The sequence below is a fragment of the Saccopteryx bilineata genome, chromosome 5, assembly GCF_036850765.1.
Source record: "Saccopteryx bilineata isolate mSacBil1 chromosome 5, mSacBil1_pri_phased_curated, whole genome shotgun sequence".
NCBI lineage: Eukaryota > Metazoa > Chordata > Mammalia > Chiroptera > Emballonuridae > Saccopteryx > Saccopteryx bilineata.
In genome coordinates this window covers 66,277,508-66,301,151 of record NC_089494.1, presented here as the reverse complement: position 1 = coordinate 66,301,151, position 23,644 = coordinate 66,277,508, and the positions used below count along the sequence as shown (strand labels likewise).

The window sequence follows — 23,644 nt, the reverse complement described above, 5'->3', positions numbered from 1 at the left end:
AAGCTGATGGTTAGGCCTCTGACATTGACTTTTTAAAGTTTTAAATATTATTACATGATACTAACCCTTTGGATAGGTAGTTCTTTTTAATTCAGAAAGAATGCTGTATAGGAGATTATCCTACCATATCTGATATAATTAATTTACATTTAGTGGTTTTCTTTCAGTTCTTTAAATTCCTGGTAACATGTTTGTCTGAAGTGTCTTATTTGATGATTGAGTAAACAGAATTGTTTTTGTATTTATATTTTAATGAATATTTTTGCAAATTATGCTGAAATAAAAGTTGACATTCTAGTTCTGACATTCTGTTGTAAGAATTGATCATGTTTCTGGTTAGCTCTTTTAAAAGTACTTTCTAGGAAATCTTAGTTTTTATAAGAGAATATAGCCATTAATTTTTTCCTACAGATTAGGCAACAGAAGATTTGTGAAAACAAAATGTATTGATCTCATTTATATTCCCTTGATGAAGGAACACATGCTGGTCTCCGCTCGCTTTCTGTCCACTAATATGAAATCCTTGTCCCTGCTTCCTTGCTGGTAGGTTTTTAGAAGTTCAGTGAGCAATGCAAATCGCCTGAAGGGTGGAAAATTTCCTTGTCACACAGATGCCCTTATCAGCAGCAACCAGATGGAGCTCTGAGCAGGAACATTATCAATGTTAAATTGCTTTTCTTCCTCCTCCTGACTCTACCCTCCCAACAAGTAGAGAGGATTAAAGCATTCCTTAGGAAATGGGTGGCAAATGTACAGATTTAGGAATATTAATATTTTGACAGTTTGCATTTATAAGTAAATATATATAAAAATAATGTTTCAATACATTCTTGTTCAAAATACAATCAAAACCAGTTTAAAATGTTTTATTTTAAATAAATAGCATAATATTCTTTCTTGAATTCACTTGCAAAGAGTAAGCTTGAAACTCGGCAGCTTAATTTTTTTTAAGATGGGGGATAGCCCACTGTTGGTGTCAGATGCGTATCTTGAATATAAACAAGTTTATTCAGTTTGGGTTGTAGCAAATAAAGGTGTATTTAAGTTTATTAATATTGTTGAAGTAAAAATACAATTTATCACTCAGAATTTTTATTTATTATTTTTGCAAAAGTGGCTATTTTACTGTTACTGTTTTTGAGTAAATCTTTAGATTCAGCATCAGTTTGATCTTTGAAATGTCTATTTTCTAATTATTCATATTCTTTAAGCTAATAATTGCTAAATACTTTTATAATTTCAGATCTATATGAACAATACTACTGATGCTTAGCAGTGTCAAAGTTACACAATGTATTTTCATAAAACTATAATTTTAGAAGTCCATAAAAAATACTGCTGTTAATTATATGTGTTGTTCCTAGCCACTTTGATGTTAGTGATTTTTTTTTTAGTGTTGATTTCTGGATACTATCTAAGTGCCAATGAGTGATAACCATTTCTCTGATAGAAAAATTGGTATGCCCTTGTGTGTTATATGACAATAATCACATACTCAGTGGCTAACAGTTGGAATACAAATTCTTTCTGCAGATTCATTTGCGGGTTTATGAAGTGTGTTACAGTATTTTCCTTATAGCCTAGTTTTTAGTATTTGCCAACATTTGGAATTTTGAACAGTTACACTGTGATGTGTACAGTTTTGCAGGTATAAATATGAACATATAAGGAAGGACAGATAAACTCTCTCCCCTTTTTTATTTCTAAGTATCAGACATAAAATTGAACTGATATTGAATAAATTATACTTTTTCAAATGATAAAGTTGAAGAACTTTATTATTTAGGTTGATTCAGTCATATCAACAAGACAAATTAAAAAGTATTGTTTAACCTAATGACTGAGATATATTATAATGCTGTTCTTACAGAACCAATTTGGAGCTTGAATTAATTCATCGAGGAGGCAATTTGTGTTCAGGTGGTGCAAGCACAGCTGGCAAAAGGTCCTGTTTAAGTAAGTATTAAAGAGTGCTAAATTAAAAAAATATTCTATGTTATTTTTGAAAGCATATGCAGACAAAGTGATCTTCTGGTGTATTTTCAGTTTCTTTTTATGCTATATATAATCAGTGTTAATAGTAATTATATGCTTTAAATGGTTAATCTTGAACTTAGAAGAATCATATGCATATTTAGCTGTTTCTATACTGTGATTACTCTGTAAATATTTGTCATACTAATTGATCAGATTTACATTGGTTCTAAAACAATATATTATTCTCAGCTATAAAAAAATAATCCTTGGACTTGAATTTTTATATTGTCTAGATTTAAGAAAATATTTTTATAATGACAATTTATATTGCCTACAGATTCCTTTATATATAGTAGCTGCTGTTAACTAAGAAAGGTATTTATCCTCTATTTTGATATGCACATTAAAACATATTAAAATAGTATTTACTTTTATTTATGAATATACTCTATATTCTAAAATGGCCTGATTATTTAATACTTTTTGTAAGGATGTAGTGGAGAGAAGTGTCATTTGGATCTTAAAGTAGAGTTTCTATGAACATGGTTTTGATGCTATCACAAGTCATTGTTTAGAGAATTGATGTGAATACAGAGAATAAGATTATTTAATGTCAGGTGTAACTATTTGTCCCAAATCACTGGCGTTAAAATATTAATGTGAATGATACAGGAAATAAAAATTGTTTAAACATAATGTATTCTTTTGAAAATGAATATATTTTATTAAGTACTAAAATATTAGTAATTATTAAAATTATAGTACTTAATTGATTTAAATATATATATATACATTATTTTAAAAGGATATATGATTTTAGGACAATTTCAAAGCAAAGGACTTACCAAAAACACCTTGAAGTTTCAAACATCAAGATACAAAGTTGTGTGAAATTTCAACGGATTTACTTTTAAAATTCTTCCTAGTTATTTAGATTTTGATATTTTATTTTGGGTTATCACTTGATTTCTAGAAGTTTAAGGTTTTAAAAGTTATTTTTTACTTAGTGTTTAGTATTTAGTGACCCCTTGATGTATGTAGTTAAGCCCTATTTATACCCAATGATTTAGTATATAGTTTAAAGGGGAAGATGTTGATACATAGGAGTTTTAGCTTGTAGTCTGTTTGAATTGGCAGGAACTATAACTTTACTTATATAGATTATTTTTGTTTACTTATTGATAATTGATGTTTAGCATTGGCTGATAATAGTTAAAATACTGTTATATTACAAAGGGGTAAATGAAGGAATGTCAGTTTTATGTTCAAAACTCTACTTTTTTATTTTTTTTTCCTCTTAGGTACTTAAATTTATCCAGAGGTTTGTAAATGATGAATTTATTCAGAATCCTAAAAATGGTAGTAAAATTGTAGCAGCAAATACTTCAACTATTACACTTAATTTTAATTTAAATTATTACACTCAATTTTAATTTAAATTATTAAATTGATAGTTACTTCCAAACTTTTACTTCTTTTTATTTCTCCCTGTAGTAAATAAGAGATTACATTATCCCAGTATAGAAAAGGCATGATAAAGCTCATTCTAAATATAAGTTAATACCATTTTGGGTTTTCTTTTCTTTCCTTTTTTTTTAATCAATTGTTCTTTTTTCCCCCAGCTTTATTGAAGTGTGATTGACAATGAAAAAAATATATGTATTTAGGTTGTACAACAGTGTTTTTTATTTTTATTTTTCTAATGATTAATGATTGTTCAATTGCTTATGCATTATTTATCCTAATATTAAATAATGTATGTATATAGAATATATTGTATGTCATATGAAACCCCACTTTTGTAAGTGTATAAACTTATTGTATTTGTTATTTTGTTTAAACTTAACTCACACCTAATTTAAGTTGAACACTAGAACTTAATTTGATGGTGTTTTATAGGATCTTAGATCAACTATCTCCTTTTTTCATCTTTCAGTAGAACTTTAATGGTACTATAAACAAAAATTCTGTATTTTCTTTAGATACTCTTTATAAGTCGGTCTTCCCCTTTCCTGTTCTTTGGCTCTCCATTACCTCTTAAATATTTTATTTAAAACTTTTAAAAATTATTTTTTTTCACAAATTTATTGGGATGACATTTGTTAATAAAATTATATAGGTTTCAAGTGTACAATTCTATGATATACCATCTATATATTTCATTAAAAATATTTTCCATAATATTTTGGAGTAACAGTGGGAAAATGCTCCACTAATTAAGCAAATGATAAGGGAAATTCCCTATTTGGAATAATATTTCATCACAACTCTTTGATGAAATTGAAGATGAGTTTAGTCAAAGATTTAGTAAATTTTGTCTGAACAGTTTGATTAATACCTGATAGATAATTTTGGACACACACACAGGTGGGAGGAGGAGTCCAAAGTGGGAGTAGGGAGAAGATTGTTCTTCCTATAACAATGAAAGCAGAAAATGTTACTGGCAAATTTACACTGAGTAATCAAAATAAAATTGTGTACTTATATATTTAAGCAGAATTTGTAAATACTGAGCTAAAATGACCAGTATCTAGTCAAAATAAAAGTTTATTCTTAAATATATGTCTGGAAATTTTTCCACAGTAAAGAATGAGAAAAAAAATTTCTTACGTGAGAAATGGAGAGGCAGAGACAGACTCCCACATGCTCCCCTACTGGGATGCACCCAGCAATCCCCTTACCAGGGGATGCTCTGCCCATCTGGGGCTATTGCTCCATTGCTCTGTTGCTTGGCAACTGAGCTATTTTAAGCACCTGAAGATAGACCATGGAGCTACCCTCAACACCTGGGCCAACTTGCTCCAACCAAGCCATGGCTGTAGGAGAGGAAGAGAGAGATAGAGAGAGAGAGACGAGAGAGGGGGAGAGATGGAGAAGCAGATGGCTGCCTCTCCTGTGTTTCCGGACGAGGAATCGAGCCTGAGACTTCCATATTCCAGGCCAATGCTCTACCACTGAGCCAACTGGCCAGGGCCAAGGATGAGCAAAATTAATTCACATAGCAGCATATTATTGTATTTTAATAATACCTGAAATCTGTACTTTTTAAGTTTGTAAAGTACTTTCACATAAATAATTTCATCTTTAGAGTGACAATTTGAAATAGGTGTTCTGTCTTTTTTATAGAAAAGGAAACTGAAGTTCAGAGTGATTGCTTTACCAAGTCATACAGCTGGAAAATGTCAGAGCTTGCACTTGAACCCAGCTTTTGTGAATCTAAATTCAATTATGTATGGCATATTTTTTGCCCTTAAGTGTCCCAAAGATACTCAGAACCTTTAATAACTTTTACCCATGGGCTTAGTCAAGGATATCCTGCTGTTCATTGTTGCCTTGGGACCTGTCCAGGCTTTGCCACACTAACCCTCGTGTTATCTTACCTGTTTCCTTATAGAGAAATTGAGATTTTTCTCCCTGTGGTAATTCAGTGAGTCATTTGGCTAGTTGAGATTTTTTTCATTGACAATTATTTAACCATTGGTAATTTCACATATAGGACTAAACCCTTGATCTGAAAATGCAGACCCAATTAAGTTTACTTTAGGAAAAAAGAATTTTTTTTAAGTGAGAGGAGGGAAGATAGATTCCCACATGTGCCCTGACTGGTATCCACCTGGGGCCAGTGCTTGAATCATCCAAGCTATCCTCAGCACCCAGGGCCAACGCTCAAACCAACTGAGCCACTGGCTGTGGGAGGAAAAGAGAGACAGAAGGGGGAGAGGGAGGGGAAGAGAAGCAGATGGTTGCTTCTCCTGTGTGTACCCTGACTGGGGATGAAACCTAGGACATCCTCACACTGGGCCAACACTCTATCCACTGAGCCCACTGGCCAGGGCAGAAAATTTTAATAGTGGTAAAATTTAAACTAGAACAAATTTATAAAGGTCTTTAGGATAATTCTCTCTTTTATATGTATCTCTGTCTTAATGACTAATATGAATTATACTAAGAAATAATCTACCAGTTCTCAATTTCTTACATGTTTTCAAATAACTGACAAAGATGCAGAATTTCCAAGTTCAACGAACATTTGTTCAAAAGCATTTTAAAAAGATTTTCACATGTAAAAACTTTGGGTTTAGTTTCCTTAAGTAGATATTCCTGAAATCATAAAAATTGGCATAATGTTGTTTCATGTGTATGGATGGTACTCATAACCATACATGCAAATCTATTAATTTTACAATAAAATTAGAATTATATTTTTATTTTATAGATTTTTTGTGTAAAATAGTCTTACTTTAAAATTGAAGACTATAGAAAGTATTGTTAAATCTTAGTTTTTTGTTCTAGCTGAGACTTCTTATGAAATCTTAGTTTTATTTATTTTTTTAAGGACAGATTAGTCTTTCAGTGGTGTTTTCTATTTTAGTAATGATATGTCTGTGTTGTGATTAAGCACATGATAGACAATATCTTAGACTTGTCACAGATGTAAAGAAAGAATTTGGAGCCCTGGTCAGTTGGCTCAGCGATAGAACATCGGCCTGGTGTGTGAAAGTCCTGGGTTCAATTCCTGGCCAGGGCACACAGGAGAAGCACCCATCTGCTTCTCCACCCCTCCCCCTCTCCTTCCTCTCTGTTTCTCTCTTCCCCTCCCACAGCCAAGGCTCCATTGGAGCAAAGTCAGCCCAGGCACTGGGGATGGGATGGCCTCTGCCTCAGGCCCTAGAATGACTTCGGTTGCTACGGAACAACACCCTAGATGGGCAGAATATTGCCCCCTAGTGGGCATGCCGGGTGGATCCCTGTCGGGCACATGCAGGAGCCTTCAGAAAAATACAAAAAAAAAAAAAAAAAAAGAAAGAAGGAAAGAATTTGGTTAGGTATTTCAGAAAATAGACTTTGTTGTCCCAGAGAAGTTGCTAGAGCAACCAGCATGGGGAAGAAGGTAGGAGCAAGTAGGTCAAGCACTACTGTAGTAGAGTTGAGAGGTCAGTCCCTGTAGAGGCAATGAAATTAGGGCTGATTAATTGGCCTACGTTTTGGTTACTGTGCCACTGTGTTATTATGACAGAAAAGGAAGAGTATAAATTCATGAATTTTATGCTTCTATATTATGATTTTTATAGGATTGTTGGTTTGTTCCTACAATATTCGGTATAGTTAAAAAATCCCATTATATATCAAACACTGTGCTAACCTAGGAAGTACAAAGAATAAAAGACACAATTGTCTTTTTCTAGGAGAACTCACAATCTAATAGAGAAGTACAAGTAAAAAATAATTACAGGGCTGTATAAAAAGTGCTAAAATAGTTAAGGTATAGAGAATGCAGAAAAGTAAGGTATGATCACATCTGCCTCAGGTATATTAGAGAAAACTACAGAAATGTACTTGAGCTGGCAATGAATCAGGTTTGCTCTGAAGACAGGAAGGTACCATTGTAGGCTGAAAGAACAGTTTGCAAAAACAGAGACAACATGACAGGATGGGGAAGTAATTGGGAAGGAGAGTAGGTTAAAATATAAACCTGAAAAAGAGGATGAGTTAGCTCATGAAGGGTTTTCTGGGCCTGTTTCTTCAGTGGTTCACCAACCAGTGATGAGATAATGTGAGTAGATGTATTGTTTACAGGTATTGGAAGAGGGTGATACAACAGATTTAAAGCTGAGAGTACTCTTTTGAATAATCCAGGTGAGAAATGGTATAGCAGTGGGGTAGAGCAAAGGAGAATGGATTACAGGAAGCAGAATTACTAGGATTGGTAATTAGCTGCTGTGGAGGGCAAGGACATGGGAGATGACTGTCCATCTTTTCCTTGGATGTTTGAATGGACAGTGATGTCATTCACTCAAACGGATTATAAGAGGAAATGAACATTGGAGCTGGATTGGGTTATATAATCAGTTTAGTTGTGGTTATATTGATTTTGTGGTGTCTGGAACATCTGAGGTACTAGAGAAATGTGTGAGTGGTAAGTATTGGTAGAGGTGGAAGTCCAGCTTATGTGAAGTAGTGTGTGTAGAATGAGAGGGAATGAGGACTAAGAAGGAATCCTTTTCCATTCTTAGGGAGAACGCCATCTGTTAGGGTTTAGTAGAGGAAGAAGAGCAGGTACAGGTAGCTGACAAGGCACTGGGGGAGAACCAGGGGAGAGTGGTACTGAAAGTTCAGGGGTGGAGAGAGAAGAGAGTTAAAAAATATATGTTAATATTTTTATAGAGTGTTAGTTTTATGTAGAGGCCTAATGTTTCTAAAATAGTCATAATCTCTAATTTTACTTATAATATCTCAAATTTATTACTTGAAGTTTATTCTTAGAAACTATATATATATATATGTATATTTCTGTATCTAAGAACACCTATCTACAACTACAGATGTATGCTATTACTGTAACTACTGTTATTGTGTAACAACCCAGAAGGTGGTATTATCCCCTTTTTACAGATAATAAAACTGAGGCAATTTTCCAAGGATGTATGGCCAGTACAGAGCTTGGAGTCAAATCCAGGACTTTCTGGCTCCTGCTAGACAGTGGTCTCCTATACATATGTTGAAATCACATAGCACACCTGTTAAATTAATGTTTCTCATTTCCAAACTCTTTTATAAGTGTAGGTCTAACTTTAGAACTTTGAAATGTGGCATTCCAGAAAAAGAGTTATCTATCTATTCCTTTTGCTACTGTTACTCAGAATTTTAATAATATGCTTTCTTGATGTAATTAATTTTCAGCTTTTAAAATATGCATGCAATTGGTGTTTAGTACATTTCCCCCATTATTTAGTTTTTCACTTTCTGATTATGATTGTAGGTTTTCCTTAGCCTAAGTCTACCACTGTCAATATTTGTTTAGTATGAGATCTTTTTGTTGCTAAAGGAATGTTTGAGAGTTCATTGTGACTGATAGGTTTCAGACTAAATTTTGAAAGCACAGTGAATTGTATAAACATAGTTAAAAGTATTGATTGTTATTTGGCCAATTCTCTGTTTCCTACTGAAATTACCTGCAATTTCTAGGATTGTTTTTGAAGGTAGATGTACCTCATTAGTTATGTCATTATTCTTTAGTTTTCATTAAATCCAGTACCAAAGACTCTTGTTATATATTATATTAATAGTATTAAAAGATGTCTTATGGTTACAATCTCAATTTTTCATAGGAATGGAAAGATGTGTGTGTGTGTGTGTGTGTGTTAAAAAAGGAAATTTTGTACTTTTCTTTTACTCATAAAAACTCCAAGAAGATCTGGAGTGGTGGAAATAACTAGGAAGTAGCAAATCTTGAATTTTATTTAGTTTTTCCAATAAGTATTAGTATCACCTGGCAAGGTACTTCTTTCTTATGGACCTATTTCTTCATCTGTAGATTGAAGAAATAGAAAAAGATGAAAAAGTTTCCTTCTAACATTTATATTTCTTTAATTATGGTAGAGGTTGGGAAAATAGACAAATTACAACATTGTGTCTATGATGGCCTTGGTTTCAATGCAAAACAAGGTAGTAAAATAACTCCTATGCTTTTCATTAAATCAGATAAACTTGAAGAAAACTGACTTTCATTTTGGAAGGGTATATGAAAACCTCTTAGAGTCAGTTAACACCTATATAAAAAGAATGCAAAACTCCCCACCTTGAAACTTGAATTAATCTTAATATTTTTCTGCTAAAGGAATATAGTTTTATAATACTTAAGTTTTAAATACTTCTTTGAATTATATGTTATATACTTGGTATAAAACAATCTCTTATGTGTAATTGAGTTGAAATAAAAATGACCAATATATCTTTCATGATGTTATTTATCTGCTAAAAAATGCCCCTTATTCTCAGTGTTATCAGTGGAACCAGAGTAATGGAAAAAGGACATTTGAAAAACTTGGTTCAGAATTGGGGATAACAGTTACTAGCTACATGGTAGAATTTTTGTGAAAATTAATTGAGGTAATCTGTATAAAGTAATATTAAGTAATGTTTGGCACATAATACGTACTCACCTAGTGTTAGCCATTTATAGGATGAAGAAGTTTTAAGAGAGGATTTAGAATATACATTGACTTATAAATAGAAAGTGAAGCTGGGTAAGGTATTTGGATTCTTCTGTTTGTTGTGGAGAGATCAGATTGAAACTTAAATGTATGCCCAGTATTATGATTCAGCTCCCCTATTTCCTGTACTTTGCCCACAGAGTGGAATATTTATTTTGTTAATTTTATAACTCATATATTTTACAATAGCTTCCCAAAACAATGACGACTACTGCTACTACTGCTACTGCCACTACTCAACTCCCAGCCCATACAAGCTTCATATTGATGGGTCAGAAGTTAATCCAAACTGTAGTTGATTTTTAAGTCAGCTGTTTAGATAGATAAAGTGTTTTGTTTTGGCCCTGGCCTATTGGCTCAGTGGTAGAGCATTGGCCCCGCATGTGGATTCCCAGTCAGGGCACACAGGAGAAGTGCCCATCTGCTTCTCCGCCCGTCCCCTCTTGCTTCTCTCTCTCTCTTTCTCTCTCTCTCTCTCTAGCTCTCTCTCTTCTCCTTCCTTCCTGCAGCCGTGGCTCAATTGGAGCAAGTTGGCTCCAGGTGCTGAGGGTGGCTCCATGGCCTCCACCTCAGGTGCTAAAAAATGGCTTCAGTTGCAATGGAGCAAGGGCCCCAGATGGGCAGAGCATTGCCTCCTAGTGGTCTTGCCTGGTGGGTCCTGGTTGTGTGCATGTGGGAGTCTGGCTCTGCCTCCCCTCCTCTCACTAAAAAGAAAAAGAAAGAAAAAAAGTGATGTTTAGTTTTTATTAATTTAGAGAATAAATAACAACAATATCTTAATGTCATTGGCTAACTTTTTTCTTTTTGGTTTTAAGAATTTCAGTCATATGTCAAGAAGTATGACTATTGATTCATAAATCTTTATATTTGTGGCAATAATTTAATCCAGTCCTTGTTATCTATACAAAAAAAAAGAAAGAAAAAGGACATAATACAAAAGCAAAATTTTGGATTTTTTCTGGATAATTTAAAAAATTTTAAATAAAATATTTTCTTATAAATGTGAGCAGAATTTTGTTGAAAGCTAAGATGGATATATTATTATTATAGTTTAAATAGAAGAAAAAAATAACTGGATTAGCCCTCCTAAATAATATTCTTTTATTAGTTATTTTTTTCTTCATGTTGAATTAAGAGATGATAATGTAAAAATTCATATGAAAGAAGATTTAGGGGAAAATATTAGATAAAGAAAATCACCTAACTGATTTATATGGTTGTTATTGTCCATATTATTCAGAGTATGGTATCGAAGATAACAGTAAATTTTGGTTAGGAGGAGCCACAATAGTGAGGAGTACATGTTGTAAGGCTGTAGCATAAAGCCAAGGAAAAGTAGGTCTCTAACAGATCAGGAAAAACACCATTTCTGTTAAGGTTAAGTATAAGGACAGTCCAGATCGTAGTTGAAATTATTTAGATATATTTCAGTTAGCTTAAAAGAAAGCATGAAGTATTTGGTACTTGAACTTGGTGAATTATAATTATAAGGAAGTATTTCCTTATGAATTAGTTAAAAATTCTGTCTGAATTTTGTTCTGGAAGAATTTTGTAAACTTTCTAATTACCTTTTTTCTTATTTATTTAGATCAACTGTTTCATGTATTAGCCTTGCACATGCGGCTTTATAGCATTGATTCTGAATATAATCCCTGGAGAAAGCTTACACAGTTAGAAGAGATGAATTCGCAGTAAGTATTATTGAAAGGATAAAGTTAATTCAAACTGTTTTTGAAAATAGTTAAGTGTAAAAATAGGATTGAAAGTGTTTTATGAATATGTGAATTTTCCTTATGAAACACAGAAATATATAATAGTTGAAAACAGTTTATAATTATATTTTCTGTAAAAATTGCATAAAAATTCTTACTGAGAAAAAGTTTTAAAGAATCCCATTTGCTTTTAAGCAGGTAAAACATTCAGAATTGATCAGTGGGTTCAGGGATCCTCTCTGATCCCTTCATTGTAAAGTTCCCCATCAGTCTTTCATCTAATGATTTTTATAATCCCTGATGATTTTTGCCTAAATCCAATATTTCATTTGGTGCCACAAATAGTGATGAAAAACACCTTTCTTCTAATGTACCAGATACTGGATTTATATAGATGGCACTGTGGAGCAGTGGGATAAGTTTAGTCTTTATAGTGAATGTTGCTGTTTAATTGGCTATTTATGCAAGAAACAATTAATAGTGGCCCCCTACATCATACAGAACCTATTTAGTTTTTTTCTAGTTGTTTCAGTGATATCCTGGGAAATGCAAATGCAATGCAAAGAAAATTCAAGATTATGCTTGTGTTTAGTTGTCATACTTCTTTAATTTCTTTTAATCTGAAATTGTTCCTGACTTTTTCTTTGTATTTTATGACAATGACATTTTTTTTTGAAGAGCTCAGGCCAGTTATTTTGTAGAATTCCTCAGTTTATTTTTGTCCACTGTTTTCTTGTGGTTAGATTCAGGTTATAAACTTTAGGCACACAGAAGTAATGTGTTCTTTTTACTGTGTTATATCGGGAAGCACATGATATTGATTTGTCTTGTTATTGATTATAACTACCATCATTTGGGTAATGATGCCAGGTTTTTTTCACTGTAAAGTTATTATTTTATCCCTTGTAGTTAGTATCTGTGGGTGATACTCTGAGGCTATGAATATATTTTGCTACTTCTTAAAAAACACACACATAATTTTGTGTGTTTTAAAAAATTTTGTATGTGTTTATAGACAAAATAAGCAAACTCTAAGTATTTTACATTATGGTTAAGGAAAATCACTTTTGTTTGTGTTTGTATTAGCTAGTAATTTTCTTTCCTAAATAGCCATGCGTACATACTCAAGTACATGGATGGTATGCAAATAAAGTATTCGAATTCCTAATTCTGAGTCTGAAGATGTTTAGCAAACAAAAGATTTCTAAAGTGTAGTGTTGTTAAATTAAAAGTTTAAAGAATAGACATAGGTACTATGCTTTTCATAATACTGCTTGCTGGGTTGTGGGTTTCTGTTGTTTTTTTTTTTCCTTTTAAGAGAGGTAGGGGGTAAGAGAGACAGGAATGTCGAGCTGCTCCTGTATGTGCCCTGACCAGGGAGTCTAACTGGCAACCTCTGTGCTCCAGGACGATGCTCCAACCAACCAAGCTATCCAGCCAGGTCTTGGATTGTGTTCTTTTTAAGCCCTGAGATTTAATACCCATTAGGATAGTAGTAAATGCTGTGAACACCTAGTGCTTATTTCATTCCAGGCATTTTTAAAAAGATTTTATTGCCCTGGCCGGTTGGCTCAGCGGTAGAGCGTCGGCCTAGCGTGCGGAGGACCCGGGTTCGATTCCCGGCCAGGGCACACAGGAGAAGCGCCCATTTGCTTCTCCACCCCTCCGCCGCGCTTTCCTCTCTGTCTCTCTCTTCCCCTCCCGCAGCCGAGGCTCCATTGGAGCAAAGATGGCCCGGGCGCTGGGGATGGCTCTGTGGCCTCTGCCTCAGGCGCTAGAGTGGCTCTGGTCTCAACATGGCGACGCCCAGGATGGGCAGAGCATCGCCCCCTGGTGGGCAGAGCGTCGCCCCGTGGTGGGCGTGCCGGGTGGATCCCGGTCGGGCGCATGCGGGAGTCTGTCTGACTGTCTCTCCCTGTTTCCAGCTTCAGAAAAATGAAAAAAATAAAAAAAATAAAAAAAAAATAAAAATATTTTATTTATTGGTTTTTAGAGAGAAAGAGAAAGCGGGGAGGGAAGGAGCCTGAAGCATCAACTCAAAGGAGTAGTTGTTTCTCGTATGTGCCTTGACTGGGTAAGCCTGGGGATTTGAATCAGTGAGCTCAGCATTCCAGGTTGATGCTTTATTCACTGCAGCAGCACAGGTCAGACCATGCTAGGCATTTTTGTGCTTTGCATATATAATCTCATTTAATCATCCCCATAACTCTGTACACTAGATACCATTATTGTTATCCCATAAGAGAAACCTGAGGTATAGAAAAGCAAATATATTCTTTGGGGACATGCAACTGTTAAGAAATGGAGCTGGCATTTGAATCCAAATCTTTCTCATTTCAGAGCCTAAGTTCTTAACTATTACTCTGTGTTTCCTTTTCTAGTACTAAGATAGCTGAAGAATTTCCAAAAAATCTGGTTGATTTCCTCCCCATATTTATTCTTTTTTTTATGATTCATTAGTTCACCAGCTTGTAATAAAACTATAGTTGATTATAATGTCATCTATGTTTCATATCTATATATTAGAATTTTAAAAATTGAAACATCTTTTCCTATTTTCTTACTTTATATACTTTTTCAACATAAACTTCTGTGTCTAATTATATAGGTTTTTCATATATACTTTTTTCTATAATCCTTATGAAAATTATTTTTTTATTTCTTATAATTTCATTGTATTGCTAATCATTTGGTTAAAAAAACTAACAGGAAAATTAGGCCTATTAACTTTAATGTATCCATTTTCTCTTATCACCGAGTTAATAGTAGTGTACAATTTTTATAATCTGGATTTTAAAGGTTATCTAAAAATATTAGGAGTTAGAAATAATTATGTATTTTAAAATATTAAGCATTTAAAGGATAGTATCACAATGATATTATTAAATCCCACAGTCAAAACCTGTGATTCTCTTTCTAGTAGCATATATTCAGACATTCATTCATTCATTCATTCATGCATTCATTCATTCATGCATTCATTCATTCTGATCTATGTCTGTTAAGTGACAGGAAGGATCCATTTCTATGTCCTCAGAATTATTTTTTTAATTTTTTTATTTGAGAGAAAGAAGACGGGAGAGAGAGAGAGGGAGAAGCATCAACTTGTTCCACTGAGTTGTGCACTTATTGGTTGCTTCTCATACCAGGGATTGAATCTGCAGTATGGACCTCAGAATTTTATTTTTTTTGTATTTTTCCGAAGTTAGAAGCAGGAGGCAGTCAGACTGACTCCCGCATGTGCCCAACTGGGATCCACCCAGCATGCCCACCAGGGGGTGATGCTCTGCTCATCTGGGGCATTGCTCCATTGCGGCCGGAGCCATTCTAGCACCATGGAGCCATCCTCAGTGCCCAGGCCACTTTGCTCTAGTGGAGCCTTGGCTGTGGGAGAGGAAGAGAGAGATAGAGAAGAAAGAGATGGTGAAGAGTGGAGAAGCAGATGGGCGCTTCTCCTGTGTGCCCTGACCGAAAAATCAAACCCGGGACTTCCACATGCTGGGCCAATGCTCTACCACTGAGCCAACTGGCCAGGGCCTCAGAATTATTTCTATCCTAGTAGCCAACAAACTCCAGATTATTGTTTTTACAATTTTTTTCTGATTTTAAAAATTATATTTATTGTTTATAACATACAAAAATGTTGAGGAAGAAAATGAAATAATCTGGACTCATAACCTATTTGTTATATATAGTTTATTACAGTTTAATGGACTCATCGACCATAAAAATGAGAGCAAATACAGGGGAAAAATTGTTCATATTTTGTTGGAAATCCTCTAATACTGTTAATGTTTTGAGATTATTTTTAGTCTTTTTTCTGTACATATACTTTTTTTTTTTTTTTGTATTTTTCTGAAGTTGGAAACGGGGAGAGACAGTCAGACAGACTCCCGCATGCGCCCGACCAGGATCCACCCGGCACGCCCACCAGGGGGCGACGCTCTGCGCACCAGGGGGCGATGCTCGGCCCCTCCGGGACTTCGCTTTGCTGCGACCAGAGCCACTCTAGCGCCTGGGGCAGAGGCCAAGGAGCCATCCCCAGCGCCCGGGCCATTTTTGCTCCAATGGAGCCTCGCTGCCGGAGGGGAAGAGACAGACAGAGAGGAAGGAGAGGGGGAGAGGTGGAGAAGCAGATGGGCGCTTCTCCTGTGTGCCCTGGCCGGGAATCGAACCCAAGACTTCTGCACACCAGGCCGATGCTCTACCACTGACCCAACCGGCCAGGGCCTTAAAATACTATTTGATTCATATTGTATCAGTTTTAGATTTTAAAATTAACACATAACAGCCAAATTCCATATCATTCTTTAAGTGATGTACCTAATTTATTTATTTATTTATTTATTTATTTATTTATTTCTATTGTTAATCATTTAAATTTTCTCCTTCTCTACCATACTATCAGATGATATGTTGATCAGTTCTTGACATGTTAAATATAACCCTAGAACTAAGAATAACATGAAACTATTGAATAACCTAATATTTTAGATTATTTCAGTCATTTATTTGATAAATACTCACTGAGTGTTAGGCATTGTATTACATAATACAGCACTGCTTATCCGAAAGATTGTCCTCATTTCTGTAATTCTGGAGTATTTGCACAGATTGTCCTCATTTCTGTAATTCTGGAGTATTAGCACTTAAAAAGTATTTTGTGGGACAATTTGATAGATAAAAATTAGAATCACAAAGTAATAGAAATTTATTTCTGGTTAACTTTATGTAAATATTTGTATACAATCTAAGAATTATATATTCAGGACATTGTACATTTTTCTGTTGGTATCTTATTTTTTTAAAATTTCTGAATGATTCTTTGTGGCTTAAAATATTGAATCTTACTTTGTTGAAGCTTTTTAAAAAAATGTTTACTTTTTAATTTCATAATTACTTTTCTTGACATGTTAAAGTTTTAAATTTTCAAGTAGCTAAACCAATAAGACCTTATATTTTTTATATTTTCCAATGACTTATATTTAGCCTGACTGCGTATTTCACCCAAGATCTAATGTTTACCTTTATTATTTTTTTTTTTTTAATTTGAAATTGTTTATTTGGATCATTGTTGGTACATCAATTCTACTTCTTTTTTTTTTTTTTTTTTTTTTTTTTATAATTTTATTTTTTTAATGGGGTGACATCAATAAATCAGGATACATATATTCAAAGATAACAAGTCCAGGTTATCTTGTCGTTCAATTATGTTGCATACCCACCACCCAAAGTCAGATTATCCTCTGTCACCTTCTATCTTGTTTTCTTTGTGCCCCTCCCACCCCCTATCCCTCTCCCATTCCCCCCTCCCCCCCGTAACCACCACACTCTTATCAATGTCTCTTAGTTTCACTATTATGTCCCACCTACGTATGGAATAATACAGTTCCTGTTTTTTTCTGATTTACTTATTTCGCTTCGTATCATGTTATCAAGATCCCACCATTTTGCTGTAAATGTTCCGAAGTCATCATTTCTTATGGCTGAGTAGTATTCCATAGTGTATATGTGCCACATCTTCTTTATCCAGTCATCTATTGATGGGCTTTTTGGTTGTTTCCATGTCCTGGCCACTGTGAACAATGCTGCAATAAACATGGGGCTGCATGTGTCTTTACGTATCAATGTTTCTGAGTTTTGGGGATATATACCCAGTAGAGGGATTGCTGGGTCATAAGGTAGTTCTATTTGCAGTTTTTTGAGGAACCACCATACTTTCTTCCATAATGGTTGTACTACTTTACATTCCCACCAACAGTGGATGAGGGTTCCTTTTTCTCCACAGCCTCTCCAACATTTGCTATTACCTGACTTGCTAATAACAGCTAATCGAACAGGTGTGAGGTGGTATCTCATTGCCGTTTTGATTTGCATTTCTCTAATAGCTAAAGAAGATGAGCATCTTTTCATATATCTGTTGGCCATTTGTATTTCTTCCTGGGAGAAGTGTCTATTCATATCCTCTTCCCATTTTTTTATTGGATTGTTTGTTTGTTTGTTGTTGAGTTTTATGAGTTCTTTGTATATTTTGGATATTAGGCCCTTATCTGAGCTGTTGTTTGAAAATATCATTTCCCATTTAGTTGGCTTTCTGTTTATTTTGTTATCAGTTTCCCTTGCTGAGCAAAATCTTCTTAGTCTGATGTAGTCCCATTCATTAATTTTTGCCTTCACTTCTCTTGCCATTGGAGTCAAATTCATAAAATGCTCTTTAAAACCCAGGTCCATGAGTTGAGTACCTATGTCTTCTTCTATGTACTTAATTGTTTCAGGTCTTATGTTTAGATCTTTGATCCATTTTGAGTTAATTTTTGTACAGGGGGAGAGACTGTAGTCCAGTTTCATTCTTTTGCATGTGGCTTTCCAGTTTTCCCAGCACCATTTATTGAAGAGGCTTTCTTTTCTCCATTGTGTGTTGTTGGCCCCTTTATCAAAAATTATTTGACTATATATATGTGGTTTTATTTCTGGACTTTCTATTCTGTTCCATTGGTCTGAGTGTCTATTTTTCTGCCAATACCATGCTGTTTTGATTGTCGTGGCCCTATAATAGAGTTTGAAGTCAGGTATTGTTATGCCCCCAGCTTCATTCTTTTTCTTTAGGATTGCTTTGGCTATTCGGGGTTTTTTATAGTTCCATATAAATCTGATGATTTTTTGCTCTATTTCTTTAAAAAATGTCATTGGGATTTTGATGGGAATTGCATTAAATTTGTATATTGCTTTGGGTAATATAGCCATCTTGATTATATTTATTCTTCCTAGCCAAGAACAAGGTATATTCTTCCATCTCATTATATCTTTTTTGATTTCCCTTAACAATGGTTTATAGTTTTCATTATATAAGTCCTTTAGATTCTTTGTTATGTTTATTCCTAAGTATTTTATTTTTTTTGTTGCAATCGTGAAGGGGATTATTCTTTTGAGTTCCTTCTCAGTTGTTTCATTGTTGGCATATAGAAAGGCTATTGACTTCTGTATGTTAATTTTGTATCCTGCGACCTTACTGTATTGGCTTATTGTTTCTAGTAGTCTTTTTGTGGATTCTTTGGGGTTTTCGATGTATAGGATCATATCATCTGCAAAAAGTGATACCTTTACTTCTTCTTTTCCGATATGGATGCCTTTTATTTCTTTGTCTTGTCTGATTGCTCTGGCTAGAACCTCTAGTACCACATTAAATAAGAGTGGAGAGAGTGGACAACCCTGTCTTGTTCCTGATTTAAGGGGGAAAGCCTTCAGTTTAGTGCCATTTAATATGATGTTAGCTGATGGTTTATCATATATGGCCTTTATCATGTTGAGATATTTTCCTTCTATACCCATTTTGTTGAGAGTCTTAAACATAAAATTGTGTTGTATTTTATCGAAAGCCTTTTCTGCGTCTATTGATAAGATCATGTGGTTTTTGTTCTTTGTTTTGTTGATATGGTGTATTACATTAACCGTTTTACGTATGTTGAACCATCCTTGAGATTCTGGGATGAATCCCACTTGATCATGATGTATTATTTTTTTAATATGTTGTTGTATTCGATTTGCTAGTATTTTGTTTAGTATTTTAGCATCTGTATTCATTAGAGATATTGGTCTGTAGTTTTCTTTTTTTGTGCCATCCTTGCCTGGTTTTGGTATGAGGGTTATGTTGGCCTCATAAAATGTGTTTGGAAGTATTGCTTCTTCTTCAATTTTTTGGAAGACTTTGAGTAGAATAGGAACCAAGTCTTCTTTGAATGTTTGATAAAATTCGCTGGTATAGCCGTCAGGGCCTGGACTTTTATTTTTGGGGAGGTTTTTAATGGTTTTTTCTATTTCTTCTCTACTGATAGGTCTGTTTAGGCTTTCTGCTTCTTCTTGACTCAGTCTAGGAAGGTTGTATTGTTCTAGGAATTTATCCATTTCTTCTAGGTTGTTGAATTTAGTGGCATAAAGTTTTTCATAGTATTCTACAATAATTCTTTGTATAGCTACGGTGTCCGTGGTGATTTCTCCTCTTTCATTTTGGATTTTGTTTATATGAGTTCTTTCTCTTTTTTCCTTGGTAAGTCTTGCCAAGGGTTTGTCAATTTTGTTGATCTTTTCAAAGAACCAGCTCCTTGTTCTATTAATTTTTTCTATAGTTTTTCTGTTCTCTAATTCATTTATTTCTGCTCTGATTTTTATTATCTCCTTTCTTCGGCTGGTTTTGGGTTGTCTTTGTTCTTCTTTTTCTAGTTCCTTAAGGTGGGAAGTTAAGTGGTTCACTTGGGCTCTCTCTTGTTTGTTCATATATGCCTGAAGTGATATGAACTTCCCTCTTATCACTGCTTTTGCTGCATCCCATAGATTCTGATATGTCGTATTGTCATTTTCATTAGTCTGTATAAATCTTTTGATCTCTGCACTTATTTCTTCTTTGACCCATTCATTTTTTAAAAGTATGTTGTTTAGTTTCCACATTTTTGTGGGACTTTTTTCCTCTTTTTTGCAGTTGAATTCTAGTTTCAAGGCTTTATGATCAGAAAATATGCTTGGTACAACTTCAATTTTTCTGAATTTGCTGATATTGTTTTTGTGGCCCAACATATGGTCAATTCTTGAGAATGATCCATGTACACTGGAGAAAAATGTATACTCAGTCACTTTGGGATGAAATGTCCTGTAGATGTCTATCATATCCAGGTGCTCTAGTGTTTTGTTTAAGGCCACTATGTCTTTGTTGATTCTCTGTTTGGATGACCGATCTAGAACCGTCAGCGGTGTATTGAGGTCTCCAAGTATGATTGTATTTTTGTCAGTTTTTGTTTTAAGATCAATAAGTAGCTGTCTTATATATTTTGGTGCTCCTTGGTTTGGTGCATATATATTAAGAATTGTTATGTCTTCTTGATTCAGTGTCCCCTTAGCCATTATGAAATGGCCATTTTTGTCTCTAAGTACTTTTCCTGTCTTGTAGTCAGCATTATTCGATATGAGTATTGCTACACCTGCTTTTTTTTGGATGTTATTTGCTTGGAGTATTGTTTTCCAGCCTTTCACTTTGAATTTGTTTTTATCCTTGTTACTTAGATGAGTTTCCTGTAGGCAGCATACAGTTGGATTTTCTTTTTTAATCCATTCTGCTACTCTGTGCCTTTTTATTGGTGAGTTTAATCCATTTACATTTAGTGTAATTATTGATACTTGTGAGTTCCCTATTGCCATTTTATATCTTGCTTTCTGTTAGTTTTGTGTCTTGTTTGATCCTTCTCTTTCGTTTTTCTATCTTTTGTTTTTATTTGGTTGTATTCCATACATCTTTCCTCTGTTGCTATCTTTTTTATCTCATGTGCTTCTGTGGTGGTTTTTTCAATGGTGGTTACCTTTGAGTAATGAAAAGGGTCCCTACCCTGTTCATTGTAGCGAACTATTTTGTGAGTACTTTTGCACTCCATCGTCCTTTGCTACTGTTAATCTCCGTCTTCTCCCCCTCTTTCTTTTTGTTGTTGTCACAGTTTAAATTTGGTTTTATTGTGTTCTTCTTGGAGCTTTTACTTGTGGCTCTGTTTTTTTTTTGTTCTTTGTATCTGATTGGAGAACCCCCTTTAGTAATTCCTGGAGTGGGGGTTTTCTGATGATAAATTCCCTCATCTTTTCTGTATCTGTAAATGTTTTTATTTCTCCTTCGTATTTGAAGGATAGCTTTGATGGGTATAGTATTCGTGGCTGAAAGTTCCTCTCTTTCAGGACTTTAAATATTGGGGTCCACTCTCTTCTAGCTTGTAGAGTTTCTGCTGAGAAATCTGATGATAATCTAATGGGCCTTCCTTTATATGTTGTATTCTTCTTTTCCCTGGCTGCCTTGAGAATTTTTTCTTTCCTGTTTGTTTGTGTCAATTTCATTATGATATGCCTTGGAGTAGATTTGTTGGGGTTAAGAAAACTTGGAGTTCTGTTTGCTTCTTGAACTTGAGGCTTTAGTTCTTTCCACAGGCTTGGGAAGTTCTCATCAATTATTTGTTTAAGTATGTTCTCCATTCCATTTTCTCTCTCTTCTCCCTCTGATATACCTATTATTCTTATGTTATTCTTTTTGATGGAGTCAGATAATTCTTGTAGGGCTATCTCATTTTTTTAAATTTTTGAGTCTCTTTCTTCTTCTCTCTGTTGTGCCTCAAGTTGCTTGTCTTCTATTTCACTAATCCTCTCTTCTATCTGACCTGTTCTATTAGCTAAGCTTGTTACTTCGTTTTTCAGCTCGTTAATTGAGTTTTTCATCTCTGTTTGATTTGTTTTTATAGTTTCAATTTCCTTGGACATATATTCTTTGTGTTCATGGAGTTGTTTTCTGAGCTCCCTATATTGCCTTTCTGTGTTTTCTTGTATATCTCGGAGGATTTTTAGGATTTCTATCTTGAATTCTCTGTCATTTAGCTCCAAGGTTTCCAATATATTAAATTTTTTCTCCATAGATTTTTCCTCATCTAGCTGTGTTACCTCTCTTTCTTTTGTATCCATGATATTCGATTTTCTCTTCCTTAATGGCATCTGAGGGTGGTTTTGTTGATAGTATTAATGAGATTTAATAAAGAATAAAAAGTTAAAAAAAAATAAAAAAATAACAAATCGAAAAGAGTTGTTTTTTTTAAAAAAATTAATAATGAAATAAAGAAAAATAAAATAAAATAAAAATTTTTAAAAAAAGGAAATTATTCCCCCCCTCTTTTTTTCCTCTCCTCTCCTCTCCCCTCTTTCTTGAGAAAATCTTGTGGTGGACTGTGAGTTATAACAAACAATGCCTGTGATGGAGGGCCTGAATTGGGGAAAAGTAATAAAGGGGCAAAAAAGAGAGAAAGAAAAAAAAAAAAAAAAGGAAAAGAAAAAAAAGAAAAGAAAAAAAAAGAGCGTATGGACCCACAAAAAGCAAATAAGGAAAAAATTTGGGTCAAGAATAAAATGATTTGCTTTTAGGTGTTGGTTTTCTAAGAGTTATGATGAGAGGAATAAGAGGAAAATGGAAAAATGGGGGGACAAATTAAAAACTTACTATTGTATTTAGTGGAACAAGAACTAGATAATATGGAGAGCCAGGGATGGGAGCACTGCTAGTGAGTTAAAAAGGTGAAGTAAAAACCCCCCAAAATGCCACAAACATAGGTTTGAGTCCCAGATAAGATAATTTGTTTGTTATTGAGGTTTGAATGAGAGGAGATGTAAAGGAGAAAGGAAGAAACTAATATAGAGGGAGAAAAGAAAGAGAGAGAGAAAAAAAAAGAGGGAACCACTAAAAGAAGAAAAAAGAAAGGAGAGAGAGAGAAAGAGTTAAGGGTTTTGGAGTGCAACCCTCATAGAGAGAAAGGAAGAGAAGAGAAATGATAATGGGAGATGTAACACTTATGGGTAGTGTAGTTCAAGGAGAGGAGAGAGTAAGACCGGTAGAGAGTTAATCGGCCAAATTGGAGGAGGAAAAAAAAGTCTCAAGAATGAAGATAAGAGAAACAAACGAACAAATATAATAAAATGGGATAGGTTATACAGTCTGCAGATTATTCTTGATTTTGAGAGGTTATCTTCTTGCTTTTTCTTTTCTCTCCCTCTTCCTGGTCGGTGACTCTGTACCCCGGGTTCTGCCCCTTTGGCACGCTCAGGTAGAGGTTTGCAGTTGATAAGTCTCTATGGCAATGTCATGTATTATGCTTTATTCTCGTTGGGAGTTGAGGCTCATTAGCATTTATAGGCTCCGACAGTGAGAGAGTCCGTGTTCCTGGAGCCTTTCTCCTAGTCTTTCCTTCCTCAATTAGTAGCCTGATAGTCCAGGTATGGGGTTGCTGCTGCCTCTGCCTGGATAGTAAGAGGCTCAAATTGCTGGCAACTCCCCACTCTATTTCCACTCAGCACAGGGCTCTGGGTAAGGCTCAGTCAGTCAGAGCTGCTAGCATAATCAGGTGGGCTTTCCGCCCACTTAAAGACCACTGGCTCTGCCACTCTGTCCTGTAACAC

At 34.5% G+C, this 23,644-nt stretch overlaps 1 protein-coding gene across 1 annotated transcript in view; it reads left to right on the top strand.

Annotated features, from left to right (window-relative positions):
* UBR3 (ubiquitin protein ligase E3 component n-recognin 3) overlaps nt 1–23,644 on the top strand; it is a 240,891-nt gene that overhangs the window by 184,696 nt on the left and 32,551 nt on the right. The window contains exons 30-31 of the mRNA XM_066233324.1: nt 1,871–1,956; nt 11,560–11,662. Coding sequence (XP_066089421.1) covers nt 1,871–1,956; nt 11,560–11,662 — 189 coding nt within the window. The remainder of the gene's footprint in view (nt 1–1,870; nt 1,957–11,559; nt 11,663–23,644) is intronic.